This window comes from Choloepus didactylus, assembly GCF_015220235.1.
Source record: "Choloepus didactylus isolate mChoDid1 chromosome 11 unlocalized genomic scaffold, mChoDid1.pri SUPER_11_unloc2, whole genome shotgun sequence".
NCBI lineage: Eukaryota > Metazoa > Chordata > Mammalia > Pilosa > Megalonychidae > Choloepus > Choloepus didactylus.
The window spans coordinates 4235392-4255976 of NW_023637579.1; the positions used below are offsets into that span (position 1 = coordinate 4235392).

The 20585-nt window shown below is 47.8% G+C and overlaps 1 protein-coding gene and 1 long non-coding RNA gene across 3 annotated transcripts; one reads left to right on the top strand and one right to left on the bottom strand.

The window, feature by feature from the left end:
• Positions 1-9867: 9867 nt before the first annotated feature.
• Positions 9868-20579, bottom strand: LOC119524577. Of its 2 annotated transcripts, none has more exons than XR_005214854.1 (3): positions 20003-20579; positions 14067-14236; positions 9868-11130 (listed from the first exon to the last, which is right to left on the bottom strand). It is a non-coding gene; the product is annotated as an uncharacterized LOC119524577 (long non-coding RNA). The 2 variants fall into 2 exon arrangements; XR_005214853.1 differs by having other exon boundaries at positions 19949-20579.
• TRIM17 (tripartite motif containing 17) lies at positions 9889-19335 on the top strand. The gene is made up of 5 exons (XM_037823270.1): positions 9889-10317; positions 14180-14275; positions 15916-16159; positions 17953-18069; positions 18788-19335. The coding sequence occupies exons 1-5, from the start codon at positions 9889-9891 to the stop codon at positions 19333-19335; spliced, it is 1434 nt and encodes a 477-aa protein (XP_037679198.1).
• Positions 20580-20585: the final 6 nt, after the last annotated feature.

Consider the following 20585-nt stretch of genomic DNA (forward strand, 5'->3'; position numbering starts at 1 on the left):
AGTGAAAAATAAATAAGTGATACAGTTGGATGTATGGATGAATTAATGAAGAAAAAGTAATACGTAAGTACTGATGATGGAGTTTTCTATTGCTGTGTATCAAAGTGCCACAGAACAGTGGCTGAAGCAACCAAACTGATTTTTCTGGGGCTGGAGTGTGGAAATAGTTTTGTGGGTTTCTCTGTCTCTAGCTCTCTCTTGAGGTTGCAGGCTATTAGTAGTCAAGACTTGACAGCTCTGGAAGGATCTGCTTGTCAGCTCACATGGTTGTGAGTAGTTGTTGCTTGACTTCAGCTCCTCATGTGGTGGGCTGTTGGACTGAAGGCCTCAGTTCTTTGCCAGGCCACATAAGTCTCCAAAGTGCTGCTTATAAATATTGCTGCTTGCTCCCCAGAGGATGAGTGATCCAAAAGAGAAAAAAAGCTCAAAAAAAAAAAAGCCACGGTTTTTTTGTAATCTAATATTGGAAGTGAGAACCCAGCACTTGGCTAAATTATTATATTCCTTACATGTGAGTCACTAGCCTTGAGATGATACCCTCAACGTGGAGGAATTACACCCTGAGGCATGAATTCCAGGAGGTGAGGGTGATGGCAGGGTATCATCTAAGAGACTGCCCACCATACAGGGGAACAATGTACCCAAAAAGTGGAAAACCACTTTAAACTCCTGAAAATAGGAATTAGCTTGTGGTAGGTTGCTTAAAAAAAATAAAGAATTTTGCACCCTTTCCTGTATGCATACCCTCAGCAGTGAAAATTTGCAGCTCTGCCTGATGAGAGGTGAAGTATATTTCCCACCCTTTCTATCAGGGCTGATGTTATGACTTGCAGTGTAGTAGAAGTGATGTTGGGTCAGCTGAGAACTGAGGCCTCCAGAGGCCTTGAGGCTTCCACTCTCTCCGAACCCTGCTACCACCATGTGATCAGCCTGGGCTAGCCTACTCGATGAGAAGAGACATGTGCTCCAGTCACTCTTGCTGCCCCAGCTGACAGCCAAGCCAGAACTGATACCAGGTGGCTTAAGGCCCCCAGCATAAATCACACTATTAGGTTGTTCAGTGGTAAAAATCCCCAGGCAAATGAAGACACCCTTATCAGGGATGACATTCCAGTGGCCTGGAGGTCACCTCCAAATAACCAAGGGAAAAGTGCAGACCTCTCTTTGATCAAGGTTAATTCTTTAACCTTGGTTAACTCTTTTTCTTAGGCTCCAGCCATTTCAATAACACCACTCAGCATTTTCCAGAGTTGAGAATTTGCCTGCCCATTTGTTCATACAGAAGGATTTATGAATAGCAAAACTTTGAAAACCATTCTCAACAAGAGAATGGTAAGTAAATGGTTGTAAAGTCATATAATAGGAATCATATACAGCAATGAAAATGAGAAGCCATAACCTGTAACAAGTGATGTATGTCTCTTAATAGTGTAGGGTAAAACAGCATAAGCTGTTGGAGGATCTGCAAAAATTCAAACATGCAAACAACACATTTTATAGGAAAAAACATCACAGCAAAATTATAAAGAAAAGCAAGGATATGATAAATCTAATATTCCAGATACTGATTAATGTGGGTTCTTGAAATGTATCTGTTCTAGTTTGCTAATGCTGCTGGCACAAAAACCACCAGAAATGGATTGGCTTTTATAAAAGGGGGCTTATGTGGTTACACAGCTACAGTCTTAAGGCCATAAAGTGTCCAAGGTAACACATCAGCAATCAGATACCTTCACTGGAGGATGGCTGATGGTGTCCAGAAAACCTCTGTTAGCTGGGAAGGCACGTGGCTGGCGTATGCTCCAAAGTTCTGGTTTCAAAATGGCTTTCTCCCAGGACGTTCCTCTCTAGGCTGCAGTTCCTCAAAAATGTCACTCTTAGTTGCACTTGGGATATTTGTCCTCTCTTAGCTTCTCCGGAGCAAGAGTCTGCTTTCAACGGCCGTCGTCAAACTGTCTCTCATCTGCAGCTCCTGTGCTTTCTTCAAAGTGTCCCTCTTGGCTGTTGCTCCTTTTCAAAATGTGACTCACAGCTGCACTGAGTTCCTTCTGTTTGTCAGCCCATTTATATGGCTCCACTGATCAAGGCCCACCCTGAATGGGTGGGGCCACACCTCCATGGAAATTATCTCATCAGAGTCATCACCCACAGTTGGGTGGGGCACATTCCATAGAAACACTCAAAGAATTGCAATCTGATTAACACTGATAGGTCTGCCCACACAAAATTACATCAAAGATAATGGTGTTTGGGGGACACAATGCATTCAAACTGGCACATTCCACCCGCTGGACCCCAAAATGACATTGTCTTTCCATATACAAAATACATTCATCCCACAACAATATCACAGAAACTTAAATCATTTCAGTAACAAGAGTTAAGTACAAGATTCCAAGCAGATGCCAGATACTAGAACAGTATCCATGACATTCTATATCTTATACTGGGAAGTGGCCTTGTGGATGTCAATTTTCTTATTCTTTATATCTTATACATTCTATATTCTTTATATCTTATACATTCTATATTCTTTATATCTTATACATTCTATATTCTTTATATCTTATACATTCTATATTCTTTTGCCTGTACTTAATGATTTTAATGACATTTTATTGATATATATTCACACACCATATAATCCATTCCAAAGCATACAGTCAGTGTCTTTATCACCACTACCAATTTTAGAATATTTTCATTACTCCAAAATAAAGAAAAAAAAAAAGAACACTGAAAACATCCTATACCCTTTATCCCACCCCTGTTATTTATTTTTTTTATGTCTTTATTAGTCGTCTGTCCATACACTGGATAAAGGGAGTGGGAGCCATGAGGTTTTCACATGCACATGGTCACACAGTGTAAGCTGTATTGTTATACAATCATCTTCAAGAATCAAAGCTACTGGGTTACAGTTCAATAGTTTCAGGTATTTCCTTCTAGCTATTCTAATGTACTAAAAACTAAAAAGGGATATCTATATAATGCATAAGAATAACCTCCAGAGTGATCTCTCAAGTTCATTTGAAATCTCTCAGCCACTGAAACTTTATTTTGTTTCATTTCTCTTTCCCCTTTTGACCCAAGAAGTCTTTCTCAATCACAATGCCAGGGCCAGGCTTATCCCTAGGAGTCATGTCCCATGTTTCCAGGGAGATTTATACCCCAGGGAGTCATTTCCAATGTAGTGGAGAGGGCAGTGAATTCACCTGCCAAGTGGGCTTAGAGAGAGGCCACATCTGAGCAACAAAAGAGGTTCTCTGGGGGAGACTCTAAGACACAATTATAAGTAGGTTTAGCTTCTCCTTTGCAGGAGTATGCACTTAATATTTAATAAAATAAGTGAAAGAAATCATGTCTGTCTTTTTCATGAGACTTAATGTTCCTTAAGGGCTGAATCACATACACACACACACACACACACACACACACACACACACACATCTGCCCCCAAGGAAAGGGAACAGGAAGAAAGTGATCCAGAGAATTTAGAGAAGGAATAAAGAGATTTCTGGTTTGGGAGTCTCACTGATCAAGGCAGGGGCTACAGGAGGGGCTGTCCTTGGCTGGACCTGTTGGGGCTGAGGGTAGGGCCAGTGCTCCAGTGAGAGGGGTGGGCTGTACCTTGTGTTGCCCACTGAAGGGGGCCTTGGCTTCAAGAATACAGCCTGAGAGGCAGAGGAATCCTGGGGACTTTCTCTCGGCCTCCCTCTCTGATGCTTCTTCAGGGGTGACTCTTGATTCCAGCCAGCCATCACTCTCCCCTGCCTCCAGCTACACCCACGCCACACAGCAAACAGCCACCCCCTCCCAGGCTCAGGAGATGCTTGGTTCTTACCTGAGTCTGTGGCCCAGAGGTGAACACCTGCACTGAAGTGAGTCATGAGTCCCTGGGCCTCACAGTGCCACCAGCCTGCTCAGAGGGTTGATTCAGATAATCAGGTGAGACCATCGGACAGAGATCTGCATGGTGCCTAGCAGGCAGAGGCCACTCGATGTACCCAGTAGCATTAAAACTCACATGGGCATTTGTATCATTTATTCCTCTCCCTTCCACCCAGAGGTGAGTTTTGAATTTGTGGACAAGAGAGAACATCTTTATTCTCACTCTGGTGGATAAAGCCGAAAAGTGTGACACTGTGGATCTGTTGGCCCTGGAGTTTTCTGTCATGTGTAGCAAGATAAAAGAATGCAGCTGGAGAGAAGAGAGGTGGGAGAGGAAGATTCTACATTTCTGCTGTTCCTGAAACCCTTGGGTTTCATGAGATGCCCCAATATCCTTAAAATGAATCTACCCAATTTGGAAGTTAGGTTGAATTGGGCACTTGCAACTGAGAGTCCTCAAAAAACACAACACATTCCTTAATTTGACAGGCGGTGTCTGGATGGGTTTATTCCAATAGTTCACAAATGCAGAAGAGAAATAAAGGACTTGGAACAAAAGCACGATAACTCGAACACAGAGAGCCCAGTAAGAGCCAGTGCCTGGGGGAGGACAGTGGAGGTGACGTGAACCCTCTGCCACCCTGTGTGTCCTGCAGCACATCTCCTCCTGGTGCCCCATAAAGGGGACAGGGGGTAGTCAAGGAATATTCATAAAACTGATGCATCAGCCTAGCAAGTTTTGTTAAAGAATATACACATCATTAATGCCCCCGTTTAGGGGCCTCTGCTTATTGGGCTGAGAAATATATCACCTTTAGGGTTAAACAATTGTAAACACTTAAATACTCAAAAGGGAACTGGTTACATAAACAAAATGGAAAACTACAAAGTCATTAGGGACAATAAGCTCTTAGATGTCCTGATACATTGTTAGATTTAATAAAAAGATAGGTTGTAAGACAACATCTATCATTTAGGTAAAAATAATAATTAGCTAAGAACATATGAGAAACTGCATCCCAGGGGAGACACCGAAGGCTAAGGAAGACAGGCAGGAAAGAGACTCAATTTTCACTGTTCACGCTTTTGGAATTTTTAAATTTTTAGACTATTTATGTGGATTGTCTTTTTAAGAGTAAAATACTCAAATAAAAAAAAAATCAGCAACGTAAAATCTGAAACAGCAGTCTTATTTGTACTGTTACAAGGTGTTTCAGTTCCCTGGGCTGCTCTAGCAAATACCATCCAACAGACTGGCTTACGCAATGGGAATTTATTGGCTCATAGTTTTGAGGCTAAAAGAAAGTCCAAATCCAGGCACTATCAAGGCATTGCTTTCTTCCCAAAGACTGGCATTCTGGGGCTGGCTGCCAGAGATCCTTACTCCTGGCTCCTCTGCCACATGGCAATCCACATGGCGGCCTCTCCTGGCCTCTCCCTCCTCTTCTGGGTTCTGCTGAATTTCAGCTTTTGGCTGATCCCTGTGCCTCTCTGTCTCTGTCTGAATTTCATTTTGCTTACAAAAGCCTCCAGTAATATGAAGGCCCATCCTGATTGAGGTGGGTCACATCTTAACTAAAGTAGCCTCATCCAGAGGTCCTACTTATTGGTGGGTTCACACCCACAGGAATGGATTAGGTTTAAGAACATAGGTTTTCTGGGGTACATACAGCTCCAAACCACCACCCAAGGTAAATTCCACTTTGGTATACTGGTGACACTCTCGATCTGAAGTTCTTCCCTCCAACTCCCAAGTTAACAACATTGCAGAGCCCATTAAAAAGAAAGGACGAAGCTGCTTGTGCAAAAGAACATGTGCTGAATTAAATGGAAAGAATGGGACCCAGATAATTTTTTGTATGCATAATGTCAAATGCATCAAATTGCAAAATGAATGCATTTTGGTGATGAGGTTTTTCTAAAGAAGAGAAGGAACTCTAAAATGTTCACAATATGGTCACTTCTTTGCACTGTTATTTGTGTATTTGCAAAAAAAAAAATAAAAAATGATACTTTCAAAACATTGGAAAGCTATTTACTGACTGCTCAATGCATTGTTACCTTTATTTACTAGTTGCTTTGAAAAGCTTTCAGAGACTATCAAACCATTTAAATCTATATCAGAAATATTTTCAAATGCATGGGTAGAGGGTGAATTAAAAAGTTTGCTCATATTTGTTTCTCCTTTCAAATTTATTTGGGGTTTACAATTTCATTATCACCTGATAAAGGAATAAGGAATTCTTTCTAAAGTGCTGCTGAAGTAAAAGTATAGATTTTACCTTAAAAGGCATAAGCAAGAAATAAATGTTGACCATCCAAGAGAAACAATGAATTAGATGCCATGTATACATACACATGCCTCACAGTTTCAAAATTGAAAAAAAAACTTTCTCTCAAAGAAGGAAAATGCAGGTGAATAAAGAAATCATGACAATGTGGATGATATATTTTCCCCTGAATTACAAGAAGCATCTAAAACAGTTACCTATTAGTAAGGATTAGCTCATCTATTATTGATTATAATTTTTTAGATAGTGATAACAAAATAAGCCATATTTTGCTCTCTTTGATCCTGCAGGAATGCCACCTGCTCTACTTACTGTAACACTCACAGAAGGAACTCCTCGTGGGCCTTGGGCAGGAAAAGCTGTGTTTCCAGTCTGCACTGGTGTATTTTTATCTTATAAGTGATATCAGTCTTTTGACTGGCACATCCTATTGATTACCATGTAGGGTTTAGATCCAAATGTGCAGGCTGCTGTTCATGGCAAGAAGATAGGAAGGAAGATGGAAAAAAAAAAAAGGGAGGGAGGGAAGGAGGAAAACAAGGAAGGAAGGAAAGGAGGAAGGGAGGGAGGGAGGGAGGAAGTAGAGGAGAGAAGGAAGGAGGGAGGGCTGGAGGAAAGAAAAGCAAAGCAAGAGAAACCGTACTAATTTAAGTAAAAAGGCCTCCTAACCCTGTTTGGATCCCAATTCGAACAACTGAACTATTTAAATAACACATTTTTTAGATAACTGGTGATTTTGAATATGGCTGGGATGTCAGATAAAGTAAGAAATTATTGTCAATTCTGTTATGTATGCAAGTTATTGTGGTTAGGTAAGAAAACATCTTTATTTTTAGAGAGTTTGGAACATGTGAGGTAGACCTACTGATGCCTGGGGTTTGCTTTCAAATCCTGCCCAGAAAAAGAAAACAGGATAGATGAAGTGAATTCAGCAAAATATTCATCCAGGTGATTTTAATGTGGGGTTCATTGTACTGTTCTCTTTCCTGGCGTGTGTGAAAGTGTTTATTAAAGTTTTCTTTTTAAATACTGCGATTCTATTTTCTGAATTGAAAGGAATCCTCAGCCCAGAGTCCCCTCACTGATGGAAACGGCATGCTGAAGGGTTCTGGGGCTGGGAGGGCAAGGACCAAATTAAAACTAGCAACCGTTATCCCTCCTTGAGTGTATTTCTGAGTGTCCCCCTGCCCTGGACGTCCCACACAAGGCTGAAAGATCCAGACGTGTCCCGGTCTTGTGTCGCAGTGGGGAGAGGCAGCCACGAAGGAGACGCACTCTAGCGGAGCCCAGGGAAAAGTGAGTTGGACGTCTGCCCACAACGTCCTGGTTCCGCGGCCAAACGGTCTACACCCGCAGCCAAGCCACCGGCAAGCGCGCGCAGGAATCGCGCGCTCCTGGAGAGGGCGCAACCGTGCTGCGCCACCTTTCAGCGCGTCTGCTTCGCCGCGCCACGGGCCGCGGGTGGGCAGCGCGAGGACCACGGCCGCCGCCAGCTCTCTCCGGCCGGGATGACTGAGCAGTACCCGTCCATTGGGTGGCCCGAGCCTCAGTTTCCCCATCTGCCCGTTCCGCGGGACGAGGAGGAGGAGCAGGAGGAGGACTCAGGGCGTGCGCCAGTCAGCGAGGGCCTGCTCTGCGGCCGGCCCCTTGGACTGCAAAGCTCCCGCGCCACTGACGGTTGGGGGACAGCCGACCCCCCAGGAGGGCTCCGACCTGCCTGGCGCCTACGGGAACCGGGCCCGCCCCAGCCTCCCCTCCTAAGCCCGGGCGAGGACGCCCCCTGGCCTGTCTCGCTGAGGGCGCGGACCACACGTGGGGCCCCCCATACACTGTTCCCCTGCAACACCCACCCAGCCGACGGGGCGCCCGCCCCCACCTCTGGCTGACATCACAAAGCCTTGCCAGCCCGGCGCTCCCTGCCTTGCCCGCGACGGTCTCTATGATCAAACCCCCCCCTTCTGTCCCTAGAGGGCCTCAGGGCCCCTGGTTTGCTGGCCTGGTCCGGGGACCCTTCCTCCGCGTCGCTGTCTCCGCCCCTCCACCCGCTTCCGTGCCCGCCCCTGTGAGTAAAGGCCCCTTGAAAGGAGGCAATGGACCTCCGGCCCCGAGCTTCCGCGGCATCTGGGGTTATCCTGCATGTGCTGCTTTTTTGCAACCAGGTGTTGGGCTGTTATTTGCTCTCAATCTCGTGTCAAGATCCCTGGTTCATCCCCCCACCCTTGTACAACTGAGCATTTTCTGTCTGCCTTTGAGGGTGTATAGAAATCTGAACCACAGATGATTCTGACTAGTCAGATACACTTGTTTGGACCCCACATTTTACAGAAGAAATATTCTGGAGGATCTTCAGGGACTTGTCCAAGACCAATAACACAGAGGCTTTAGGATGCTGTCTCCCCAGGCAGAGCCAGATCAGGTGGGACACTCCCCGGAGACGTCCCCGGCATGCCCTCTCCACACTCTGCTTCTGCACGTGCAGCTTAGGGCCTTCCAGACAGTGAGAACCGAGCAAAAGGACATTAAATGCTTTGCCCATAGCAAGTTCTTGAAAGAATCAAGTGATACCCCCCACGAAGTGGGGAGGGAAAAGATTTTTCTCTCCCTTGAGGGTTTTCAGACTCCAAGTCCCATGTATCTGTTTCCCTACATCTCCTTCCTCCCTAAGGGCAGAGATTATTGTTTTCACTAAAGTCCTCTTCTCCTTTGTTGTATGAGGGTTTCTCGGGAGGCATTTGTGCCTCTGGTATTGAGGTGGCACGCTTGTATCCCCTAAATAGACAATATTTTACTCTACATCTGTAAAATGGTACAGCAGGTAAAACATGAGTGACACTAGGAAAAAGCCAAGTTGCTCTCTGGCAGGGTTTGCTTGGAAACTGCTCACCTTAGACTCTGTCTGGGGTTACCTAAAGCAAAACCCTCACTCTGTGCCTCTTTGTTGCTCAGATGTGGCGCTCTCGCTCTCTCTCTCTCTCTCTCTCTCTCTCTCTCTCTCTCTTTCTCTAACTGAGCCACCTTGGCAGGTGAACTCACCGCCCTCCCCCTATGTGGGACTCGGACTCCCAGGGATGTAAATCTCCCTGGCAATGCAGGATATGGCTCCCGGGGATGAATCTGGACCCGGCATCATGGGATTGAGAATACTTTCTTGACCAAAAGGGGGATGCAAAATGAGATGAAAGTTTCAGTGACTGAGAGATTTCAAATGGAGTCGAGAGGTCACTCAGGTGGACATTCTTATGCACTATATAGATAACACCTCTTAGGTTTTAATGTATTGGAATAGCTAGAAGTAAATACCTGAAACTATCCAACTCCAACCCAGTAGTCTGGACTCCTGAAAATGATTACAAGGGGTGACAGTGTGATTGCAAAAACCTTGTGGGTCACACTCCCTTTATCTAGTGTATGGATGGATGAGTAGAAAAATGGGGACAAAAACTAAATGAAAAATAGGGTGGGATGGGGGGGATGATTTGGGTGTTCTTTTTTACTTTTATTTTTTATTCTTATTCTGATTCTTTCTGATGTAAGGAAAATGTTCAGAAATAGATTGTGGTGATGAAAGCATAACTATAGGATCATACTGTGAACGCCTGATTGTACACTGTGGATGATTGTATGGTATGTGAATGTATTTCAATAAAACTGAATTTAATTAAAAAAAAAAACAAAAACCCCTCACTCTGTTTCTTCCCCAGGAGCCATGGATGCTGTGGAACTTGCCAGAAAGCTCCAGGAGGAAGCCACCTGCTCCATCTGCCTAGAGTACTTTACGGACCCGGTGATGACCGTCTGCGGCCACAACTTCTGCCGGGAGTGCATCCGGATGACCTGGGAGAAGGGGAAAGGGAAGAAGGGAAGGAGGAAGCGGAGAGGCTCCTTCCCGTGCCCCGAGTGCCGGGAGATGTCCCCGCAGAGGAACCTACGCCCCAACCGCCTGCTGACCAAGGTGGCCGAGATGGCACGGCAGCACCCCAGCATCCAGAAGAAGGACCTGTGCAAGATCCACCAGGAGCTGCTGAAGCTGTACTGCAAGGACGACCAGAGCCCCCTCTGTGTGGTCTGCAGGGAGTCCCGAGAGCACCGGCTGCACGCAGTGCTGCCCATAGAAGAGGCCATCCAGGAGTACAAGGTTGGCCATAACAACGTGCACCAGCTGGGTGGCTCCAGATGACAGACTGGAGGCCCAAAGTACAACATCCAGGCGTCAGTGGGTTTCAGTGGTGGCTTCTTGGCCATCTGTGGGGGTCCCTGACTCGTGGCCTAACTCAATGTCTGTCTCCATCACATGGCTGTCCTCTCTGTCTGTCTGTGTCCATATTTCCTCTTCTTATAGGAATCCAGTCATGTTGGATTAGCACCCACCCTACTCCAGTTTGGCCTCATCTTAACTAATAGCATCTTTCAAAGACCCTATATCCGAATAGGATCACATTCACAAGACCAGGGTTTAGGACTTGAATATGTCTTTTTGGGGGGCACACAGCTCAATCCATAATAGCCTAACAACCTTACAGCCATGGGCTGGAGTGTCAGAGGGAGGGGTGGGGGTTGGGGGGACATGTGCCAGTTAGGGCGACAGGTTAACGACTTCTGTGACAAATAGATCCTACTATGTATAATACTGGGGAAGTCTAAGCCCCACTCCAGCTCCCATATGACAAACCCAAGTGGGTGGCCAGGTCAGCAAGGTAGCCATCTCCACCATTCTTCAGGAGTCCAGACTTACAAAGACAGCACGAGCTCTCCACAATTACCCTAAGACTCTTCTCCACTCAGCCCACTCAGAGGAGAAAGAGGTTGGAAGAGCCTTGGCAGCTGTCAGCCTTGGAAGGCGGGGCCTAGAATGGCTCACCTAGCGCCTGCCCCCATTCCATTGGCCAGGACAGTCAGGTGACCATGCCTCACAGCAAGGGTGGCTGGGAAATGTAGTCCAGCCCTGTGCCTGGGAGGAAAAAAGAACATGGGTTTTGGTGAGGCACTTTAGGAAAGCACACCAGCCTGGTGAACTTGAGTTCTCAGAGCTTTACAACAACAGGATGAGGAAACTCAGGAAGACCTTGTGTCATTCCCTCTAGCTATCCACCTCTCTTCTTATCTCCCTTTGTTCTTTAACCAATAAGCACTCACTGAAGGTCAGCATGTAGCTGATGGACATTAGCTAACTTAATCCTTGTAACCATTCTAGCAGGTAGACACTATTTGTATCCTCATTTTACATAGAAAGAAACTGAGACACAGAGAAGTTGAGTAACTCGGCCGACATCAAACAGCCGGAAAGTGGACAACCCGGGAACGCTGGGTCCAGAAACCGGGTGAAAGCAGACTCCCTCTGCCACATAAGACAGAATGAGACATGCAGTGACTGGGCAGAAACCACAGGAACCTAAAACCTGGGGACGTGCAAGAGCGAGGTCACGTCACCTTGTGGGGCCAGATCTTGGGTGAGAAAAGCGTGCAATGGCCTGGAGAGGTTTCGATTGGTGGAAAGCCTTTGGCCCCAAGCCTGTCTCCCAAACACAGTGCTCTCCGGTTATTCCATTCTCTCACTCTGGGTCTTGACTGCTGTTGTCTGTGTTCTTCTCCCTTTTTGAACCACAGGCATTTTAAACTGGCTAACTCCTAGGAAAGATCATTTCTTTTCATTCACCTAATGCTTATGGTAGGTTGAATTATGTATTGCAACAAACACATGTTCTTAATCTGCATAAATAGGACCTCTTAAAGGTGTTATGTTTAGTTAAGAAGTGGCCCAACTGACTGATGGTGGGTTTTAGTCTGGATTATCGGAGTTGTTTATAGCACAAGAAATTCAGAAATATATACAGAAAGTCACAGGGAGGAGCTGGAAATGGGAAGTCAGTGGGAACTGGGAAGAGAAAGAAGAGGACAATGCCACATGACACGAAAACCAATGAACCCCAAGGACTGCCGGCCAGCCAGAATGCTACCAACCCCAGAGCGGAAAGCAAGCTTTCTAGCCTCCAGAACCACTGCTTAAGCCAACCCATTGTGTGGTATTTGTCACACTGGCAAACTAAGTGCTACAGCTAGCATGCCATCCCTATGGGTGCTTAATAAGCAATGGTAGGGATATCCATGTGTGCCTGTTTGAATGTATTATGTCCCCCTAAACGCCATTATCTTTGATGTAATCTTGCGTGGGCAGATGTATCAGTGTTGATTAGATTGTAATTCTTTGAGTATTTCCGTGGAGATGAGACCCTCCCATCTGGGGGTGATGACTCTGATTGGATAGTTTCCATGGAGGTGTGACCCCACCCATTCAGGGTGGGTCTGAATTAGTTTACTGGAGCACTATGTAAGTTCAGACAGAAGAAGCGAGCTTGCTACAGCCAAGAGGGACACTTTGAAGAAAGCACAGGAGCTGCAGATGAGAGATGGTTTGAAGACAGCTGGTGAAAGCAGACTCTTGCTCCAGAGAAGCTAAGAGAGTACAAATGCCCCAAGAGCAACTGAGAGTGACATTTTGAAGAGGAGCTGTGGCCTAGAGAGGAACATCCTGGGAGAAAGTCATTTTGAAACCAGAACTTGGAGCAGATGCCAGCCACATGCCTTCCCAGCTAACAGAGGTTTTCCGGACACCATTGGCCATCCTCCAGGGAAGGTACCTGATTGTTGATGTGTTACCTTGGACACTTTATGGCCTTAAGACTGTGTACTGGTTTGAATGTATTATGTCCCCCAGAAAAAGCCATATTCTTTTATGCAGTCTTGTGGGGCAGACATATTAGTGGGGATTAAGTTGGAACATTTGGATTAGGTTGTTTGCATGGATATGTGCCCCACCCAGCTGTAGGTGATAACTCTGATGAGATATTTCCATGGAGGCATGGCCCCACCCATTCAGAGTGGGCCTTGATCAGTGGCGCCATATAAATGAGCTGAGGGGCAGAGGGAAGTCAGTGCAGCTGTGAGTGACATTTTGAAGAGGAGCTACAGCCAAGAGGGACACTTTGAAGAATGCACAAGAGCTGAGGGATGTCCTGGGAGAAAGTCATTTTGAAACCAGAACTCTGGAGCAGACACCAGCCACATGCCTTCCCAGCTAACAGAGGTTATCTGGATACCATTGGCCATCCTCCAGTGAAGGTACCCCCTTACGTTGGACACTTTATGGCCTTAAGACTGTAACTGTGTAACCACATAAACCCCCTTTTATAAAAGCCAATCCCTTTCTGGTGTTTTGCATCCCGGCAGCATTAGCAAACTAGAACACCACACGTGGGTTGGCTTAGATGACAAGCATTTATTGGCTCGTGGATTCAAGGCTAGAAGAATCCCAAATACGGTTATTAACAACTGTTGCTTTCTCCTGGAGTCTATAGCCCTCCAGTGCTAGCTGCCAGCCATCCTTGCGGTCTGTCAGCTTACATCTCTGCCTCCCATCACACATGGCGATGCCCTCTCTTTTCATGGGCCCTTTGAGTTTCCTGCTTCTTCCTGTGTGGTCTTCCCCAACTTCTGGCTTCCGGTTTTGTCTCTTTACAAGTCCTCCAGTAAGATGGATTAAGACCCACCCTGATTCAGTTGGGCCCACCTTAACTAAAAACAACATCTTCAAGTGGTCCAATACAATGGGCTCACACCCACAAGAATGTAGATTAAGAACCTGTGCTTAATAAGGGGGTGGGGGTAAGGGGTACAGTTTAGGTGAGGCATGTTTCTTTTCATTTCTTTTTCTGGAGTAATGCAAATGTTCTAAAAATGATCATGGTGATGAATGCACAATTATGGAACTATACTGTGAACTACTGATTGTATACTTTGGATGCACTGTATGGTGTGTGAATATATCTCAATAAAATTGCATCAAAAAAAGAAGAACCTGTGCTTGTGGGAGCACATAACTCAACCTACCGCACTTCCTTGATGGTCTTTCAGGTGGATGCAGCTTCAGATGACTTCAGATTGGGGTGCGGTGGGGGGAGGGATGCCCGTTCTCAAATCCTGTGCTTTTATGTGCCCCCTAGGTGAAGTTGAAGGAGAGCATAAAGCATCTGAGAGATGAAATGATGACGATTGAGAAGCTGCAGATCAAAGAAGACCAGACCTTAAAGGAATGGCAGGTGCTTGGGTCTGTCAGTGTGCTCCAACAGGAGGGAGGGGACTGGGGAGGGACAGGAGGGCTAGTTCCAAGAAGGGGAGGGTACAAGTGCCCCCTCTGCCATGTGGGCAGGGCCTGACAGAGTCCAGAGCCTTTAGGGTTTGCAGAACACTTTCATTCATAAAGACCCTCTGAGGTGGGAATTATTAGAGTCCGCTGATGGAAAAAATGGAATCTCAGAAAGTTGAAGTGTCCTACCAGACAGAATCAGGACTCAAAACACACGTTCAGCCCTGATGGACTATTTTAAAGATGAGTCAATAAGGCTCTGACTGTTTTCAGGGTTCTGCCAAGTTATGCAGGCCCTTTTGCAGAACTTTGGGGGGTGAGCGCTGTCCTACCCCACCTTTCCCCACCCCTCACCCATCCGCCAACCTTGCCTCCCCTCTGGTCCCTTCCCTACCCGTTCCTTCTGGGGATCTCTCCAGGAAGCAGAGCTTGTCAAGAACTGAGTGTGGAAACCTCGTGTTCTGGTTTGCTAATGCTGCCTTTTTGCAAAATATCTGAAATGGATTGGCTTTTATAAAGGGGTTTATTTGGTTACAAAGTTACAGTCTTAAGGCCATAAGCGTCCAAGGTAAGTCATCAACAATAGGGTACCTTCACTGGAGGATGGTCAATGGCATCTGGAAAGCCTCTGTTAGCTTGGAAGGCATGTGGCTGGCTTGTTTGCTCCCAGGTTGCGTTTCAAAATGGCATTCTCCAAAATGTTGCTCTTGGGGCATTTTGTCCTCTCTTAGCTGCAGCTCCAAAATGTCACTCTCAGTTGCTCTCCAAAATGCCACTCACAACAGCTCTGCATCTGGGCCTGTTTGGCTCTTTTTAAAGTACTTCACTGATCCGATAAAGACCCACCCTGAATGGATGGGGCAAAACTCCACAGAAATAATCCAATGAAAGGTCTCACCCACAGATGATTGAGTCACATCACCATGGAAACACTGAACCAATAGGTTCAACCTAATCAACACTAATACGTCTGCCCCCACAAGACTGCATCAAAGAACAGGGAGTTTTGGGGGACATAATACACCCAAACTTGGCACACCCCCCAGGGCTGCAGTTTGTCCTAAGTTGTCGCTCTTCAGGACAAAGAAGGGATGAGAAGACCTCCCAGAAGGAAAGGGAGACGGGCCAGAGGAACCCATGGAGTTTCCATGTGGATATCTGGTTTTGGGGCTACCTATGTGTTTGCTGTATTTATAGCATCTGGATTTCTCATTTCCACATCATATTTCCCCTTTGTGGAGGCAGATGCCTCTGCAGGCTTCCTCTCCCCTCCAATGCAAGGAGTGAAGGAGCAGGAAGGTTTGCTCCAAGTGGCAAAGTCCCTGGACCGCTGCTGTTTGGGGCCCAGCGGTTACACCACATCAGTTCACCACCTCGCCCTTATCCCTTGTTCCACATCAAAATCTCCAATGCCAGCCAGTGTTGCTGTCTTCTGTGGGTCACAAGGGGGGCAGGTGAACGTGTGCCCCTGAGAACAGGTCCCGCCAAGCACCTGCTGGGAAGGATGGGAAGGTGGGCCTGTCCCCATGGACACGTTGGGAGAGAGGGCTCCAGAGGCCACATGTCCAGGCTCCCTGCCCCTTTCTCCTCCAGGAGAAGGTGAAGCTCCAGAGAGAACGCATCCTGGTGGAGTTTGAGAAAATGAGCCTCTTCCTGGCCGACGAGGAGCAGCGCCTTCTCACGGTCCTGAAGAAGGAGGAGGAGGAGACCTCGGAGAAGCTGCGGGAGAACAAGGCCATCCTGGATCAGCAGAGCCACTCCCTGGAGACGCTCCTCCTGGAGCTGGAGGACAAGAACGAGCACTCGGCCCTGCAGATGGTCCAGGTGAGACAGGGCGGTGCCCATGGCCGGGGGAATTTCCGAGCTGGGTCTGTGGTCCTTGGGAACCAGGCACCAAGCTTTACCTGCTGTCATTTCTCCAACCCACTGTGACCGCAGGCACAGCTCTGTTGAAAGGGCGCGGGGTCAGGGGCATAGTCATAGAACATGGCCACATCACCCAGCTGACCTCGCTGTATTAGTCGGTGGACAAACATGGAATGGCTCAAACCCAACAGAAATGTGTTCTTCATTCCCTTAGTAGCCCAGGGGGGCGATCTGTGGGCGGCTGTCGGCCAAGTGATTCAGGCACAGGCTTTTCCCATCTTGGCTCCTCCATTCGCTGAGGACTCCTGGTCATGGAGCGAAGGTAGCACCTTGGCCTGGACAGACACACAGGGCTGCGGATGGGAGCTGGTCACAGGGTCCAGCAAGACTAAGATGGTGCTGGGAGATGGAGACAGAGCAGGAAGATGGCATGGGCTGGCCCACACTTCCTTTGCCCTGGAAGAGGGCGAGAGGTGATTTTGGCTGACAAGTGGATAACTGATGCACCCAAATGTCCATTTGGACTGGAATCTACAGTGAAGATATTTTTACAATGTGTCCCAGTACACACACACACACACACAGACACACTCACACATCCATTTATACAACCAAAACACAAGTTTCATGAAACAACTACTGTCTGTAGGGTAACTATAGGTCCCGCTTCATCTGGGACAGTGTCCGTTTTATGCCCGTTGTCCTGACAGTTTGTCTTCAGTGGTGTCCTGGTTCAAATGATGAATTATATAATCAACCTAACTTTGAGTAATATATTGTCTTCTATTCTACTTTATTCAAAGGCAATCTGTTTGCAACCCACAAAACCGATTTCATGACCACTAGAAGGTCAGGGTCTGCAGTTTGAAAACCACTGTTGAATTTCACACACCTCATAGGCAAGTTAACACACTCTTGTGACTAGGAAAGCATTTGGGGTTTTCCTCTCTGCTCCTGTAAGCGAGAAGAGGAAGCAAAGGTGGGCCAAGTAATACGTAATATAAGACTCCTACACCAAGACTTAGGAGTATGTTCTGCAATCTAGAAACACAGATATTGGAAAACATTATAAAGTTTGTTACATTGCCCTTCTAGCAGGCATGGCAGGACAGAGGTGTGGAGACATGATGCTAGAGGACAACCCTGAACCCTAAAGAAGTTCTAGAAAGTCCCCAAGTTGCTTTGGCTCTGTTACCCCACTTTCCCTCTTCTTGGGAAACAGAACCAAACATGGTCCAATCTCACCACCCCCAATTTCTTCCTGTTGTGATTTCATCTGTTGTGGGTGGGTCAGCACCCACCGAGATGGAAGACAAAGCCCCAGAACCGCTGAGAAGGGGCAGAGGGGGAGCAGCCATGAGGTCTGATTCCAAAGTGCCACGAGTTCCCGGCAACCTGTGCCACTGTCTCGTCTTTCCTCTGTGTCCTTTCTGCTGACCAGCTGGGACTCATAGGTCTGGCCGCAGGCTGAAAGGACAGTTCTAGGCTTAGATTATGGGCCAATGTCTGTGTCGGGACCTTAAATCCCTCATGTTGCAGAAGGCAGGCCGCAGTGGTACTGACAACAGAGGGACTCAGGGCAGCGGGCTTCAGGGATGAATGAGATGAATAAGACAATGAGGGATGGGAGGTGCCACAGCCTTCGCTGTTTTCCTGTCCCCATTTCTTTCACAGGATATGAATGACCCACTCGTCAGGTAGGTGGACACAGGCGGTGATGGGGAGATGGGAGGGGCAATTTGTGGAGCCAGAGGGGGCAACGAGACCTGTGTCCACTGGAGGAAAACAGCCTGAAGACGCAGTACCCAGAGGCCGTCCCCACCGTGCTGAAGACGGTGTGCAGGGTTCCTGGGCAAATAGAGATGCTCAAAAGTTTCCAAGGTAAGTGGGAGCCCACGGCTGGGGAGTCACATCCAACTCTTCAGAAAACATCACCCCTGGCCCTGCCCGTAGTCTCAGGAGCCAGGCAATCGTACGGGGTCATAGCTCTCAACAAGCGGAATGTGTCCTTAGGGCTTGAACGTCACTGTCCAATGTTTGAGCTTTACTGAATATTTGCAATCTGTGCATTTGAGATAAGTGCTGCTGAAGAAGGGTTAGCTGCTCCCTTCCTGTACAAGTGGTTTTACTGATGGCCCACCCCAAGCAGAAGCTTATGGAGCTGCCCAAATTGTCCTTCCCACATCTGCATGACAAAATACTAATACCCATAGTTGGGGTAGGGGATCATTATGTAACTATGGGTTCAGTTATGCTGGGGCAAAGTAAAGCAACCCATGCACAACCCATCCACGGCCTCGGTTTACCATAACGCTCCATCCCAACAAGTTGGAATGGTTGCTTCAATTGCACTCTTCCAGAGAGGAGAAAAACACTGAATTCCTATGCCTGACCGCTGAAGAGTTAGATCAGGGAGGACCTGGGGAATCAGGGAGAAGCAGGGAGTCATAGGATAGACACCCCAGCCCATGCTTTCCCGCCCCTCGAGGACCTGGCCACCTGCTAGGCTCTTCCCAAGCAGCCCTCCCGCCCTGGGGGCACACACCCCCATGTCCACCTCACGTGGCCCCACTTTCCCATGGCCCGTGCCTGACTGCAGTGGACGTGGTGCCTGACGTGGAGACGGCCTACCCTCACCTCGTCTTGTACGAGAGCCGGCAGCGCTGCTACCTCAGCTCCCCGGTGGAGAGCACGCTCCGCAACAGGGACAGGTTCCTCGCCTACCCCTGCGTGGTGGGACAGAAGACCTTCTCCTCGGGCAGACACTACTGGGAGGTGGGCATGAATCTCACCGGGGACGCGCTGTGGGCCCTGGGCGTCTGCAGAGACAACGTGAGCCGCAAGGACAGGGTCCCGACATCTCCTGAGAACGGATTCTGGGTCGTGCAGCTGTCCAAGGGAAAGAAATACTTGTCCACCATCTGTGCTTCCACCCCCTTCACGTTGATGGAGCCGCCCAGCCACGTGGGGATCTTCTTGGACTACGAGGCCGGCGACATTTCCTTCTACAGTGTGAACGACGGAACACACCTGCACACATACTCCCAGGCCACCTTCTCTGGGCCCCTCCAGCCCTTCTTCTGCCTTGGAGCACCTAAGTCGGGCCAGATGGTGATTTCTACGGTGACCGTGTGGGTTAAGGGATAAAGCTGCAACAGGGAGAAAAGCTAAGCCTGCCATCATTTCTGTGTAAGGCGGAGGTCCTTCTGTTCACTCATCGGGCCCCTCCAAGGATTTTCAGGGGTCCAGATAAATCCACTAGCTGTTCAAGGTGGTTGTTTCAGAGTCAGAATATAATCATGATTAAAGCAGTTAAATGTTAACAAATGATATTTACAGATGCTTAGCTGAGAAAAACTTTTGAAAGGAAGCCCTAACTTTTATGCATACATATTTTACCAATTATATATATATACATATTTTATCAATTTATATATATATATATATCTCAGACCTGTGAGATTGGCTATATATAGCCAATATGTAACCACATGGTATTTAAACTTATCAGGTACAGTCTGAACTAGTTTTTTTAACTGTGCTAAGTCATTCACTTGGCTTCAGGCTCCTCACACTCTTTAGATACTATTTACAGGGTATTTAGGTATTTTATTTTCATGCTCTCAGTGTTTGCATTCTTTGTCTAACAAATTCTATGGCATCCCTTCCGAAGACGGGGTCCTGCTTTGGAAGTAAGCAGAAAAGCGAGACTTTTCAAGCTGAACCCCTAAAAGCCGCAGTTGCCCACCCCAGCACCTACCTCCTGAACTGACTTGTGCTCAGGAAAATAAAAGGGTCAGAGAGGGGCGCTCACCGGCACAGAATTCAACGTAGGTTCGGCTCATTTGAAGGACTTCCTTCTCCCTTCATTTCTCTATACTCACTCTCTCGCCCCAGCCCTGGCAGTTTCCCCATTTCCGGCCAGGTAACAGTCACTAGAATTTGAGAGTCAGTCTATCACCCTGTCAAGGCGAGGCAGGAACAGCGCAGCTACAGAGTCATCCTGGTTTAGAACTGGGCCCTTTAGGGTCGGGCAGATCAGACGCTGTGGCGGGAGACCCGCTCCGCGCTCCCCGGACCGTGCCCGGCTCAGCGCCTGCAGACGCCGCCCTGGGGACGCGCCGGGCAGGTGAGGGCGCTGCTGCCTGGCGTGGGTGCCGGGGAGCGGGGCGAGGAGCTCGACCTGCCGAAGGCCTCGGGCTCTCCCGAGCCCTTGTCTCCGGGGAACAGCGGGGAGAGGCCGAGCTGCGCGCTCCGCCCCGACCCAAAGGCGATCCCGGGTCTGCACCGTGGGCGGGCGACAGCGGTGACGCCCAGGTCACCGGGTAAACCCCTTCCAATTCTGTTTGGCTCACGGACTGCGTGACCCGCCTCGGCCAATCGGAGGCAGAAGCGGG

What these genes read in the sequence shown, in the direction of transcription:
- TRIM17 (XM_037823270.1), top strand. Translation starts at nt 9,889, where the DNA reads ATGGATGCTGTGGAACTTGCCAGAAAGCTCCAGGAGGAAGCCACCTGC. An exon ending in AGACCTTAAAGGAATGGCAG is followed by an intron (nt 14,276 to 15,915) that starts GTGCTTGGGTCT and finishes TTTCTCCTCCAG; the next exon opens with GAGAAGGTGAAGCTCCAGAG. An exon ending in GGTCCAGGTGAGACAGGGCG is followed by an intron (nt 16,160 to 17,952) that starts GTGCCCATGGCC and finishes GGGGGCAACGAG; the next exon opens with ACCTGTGTCCACTGGAGGAA.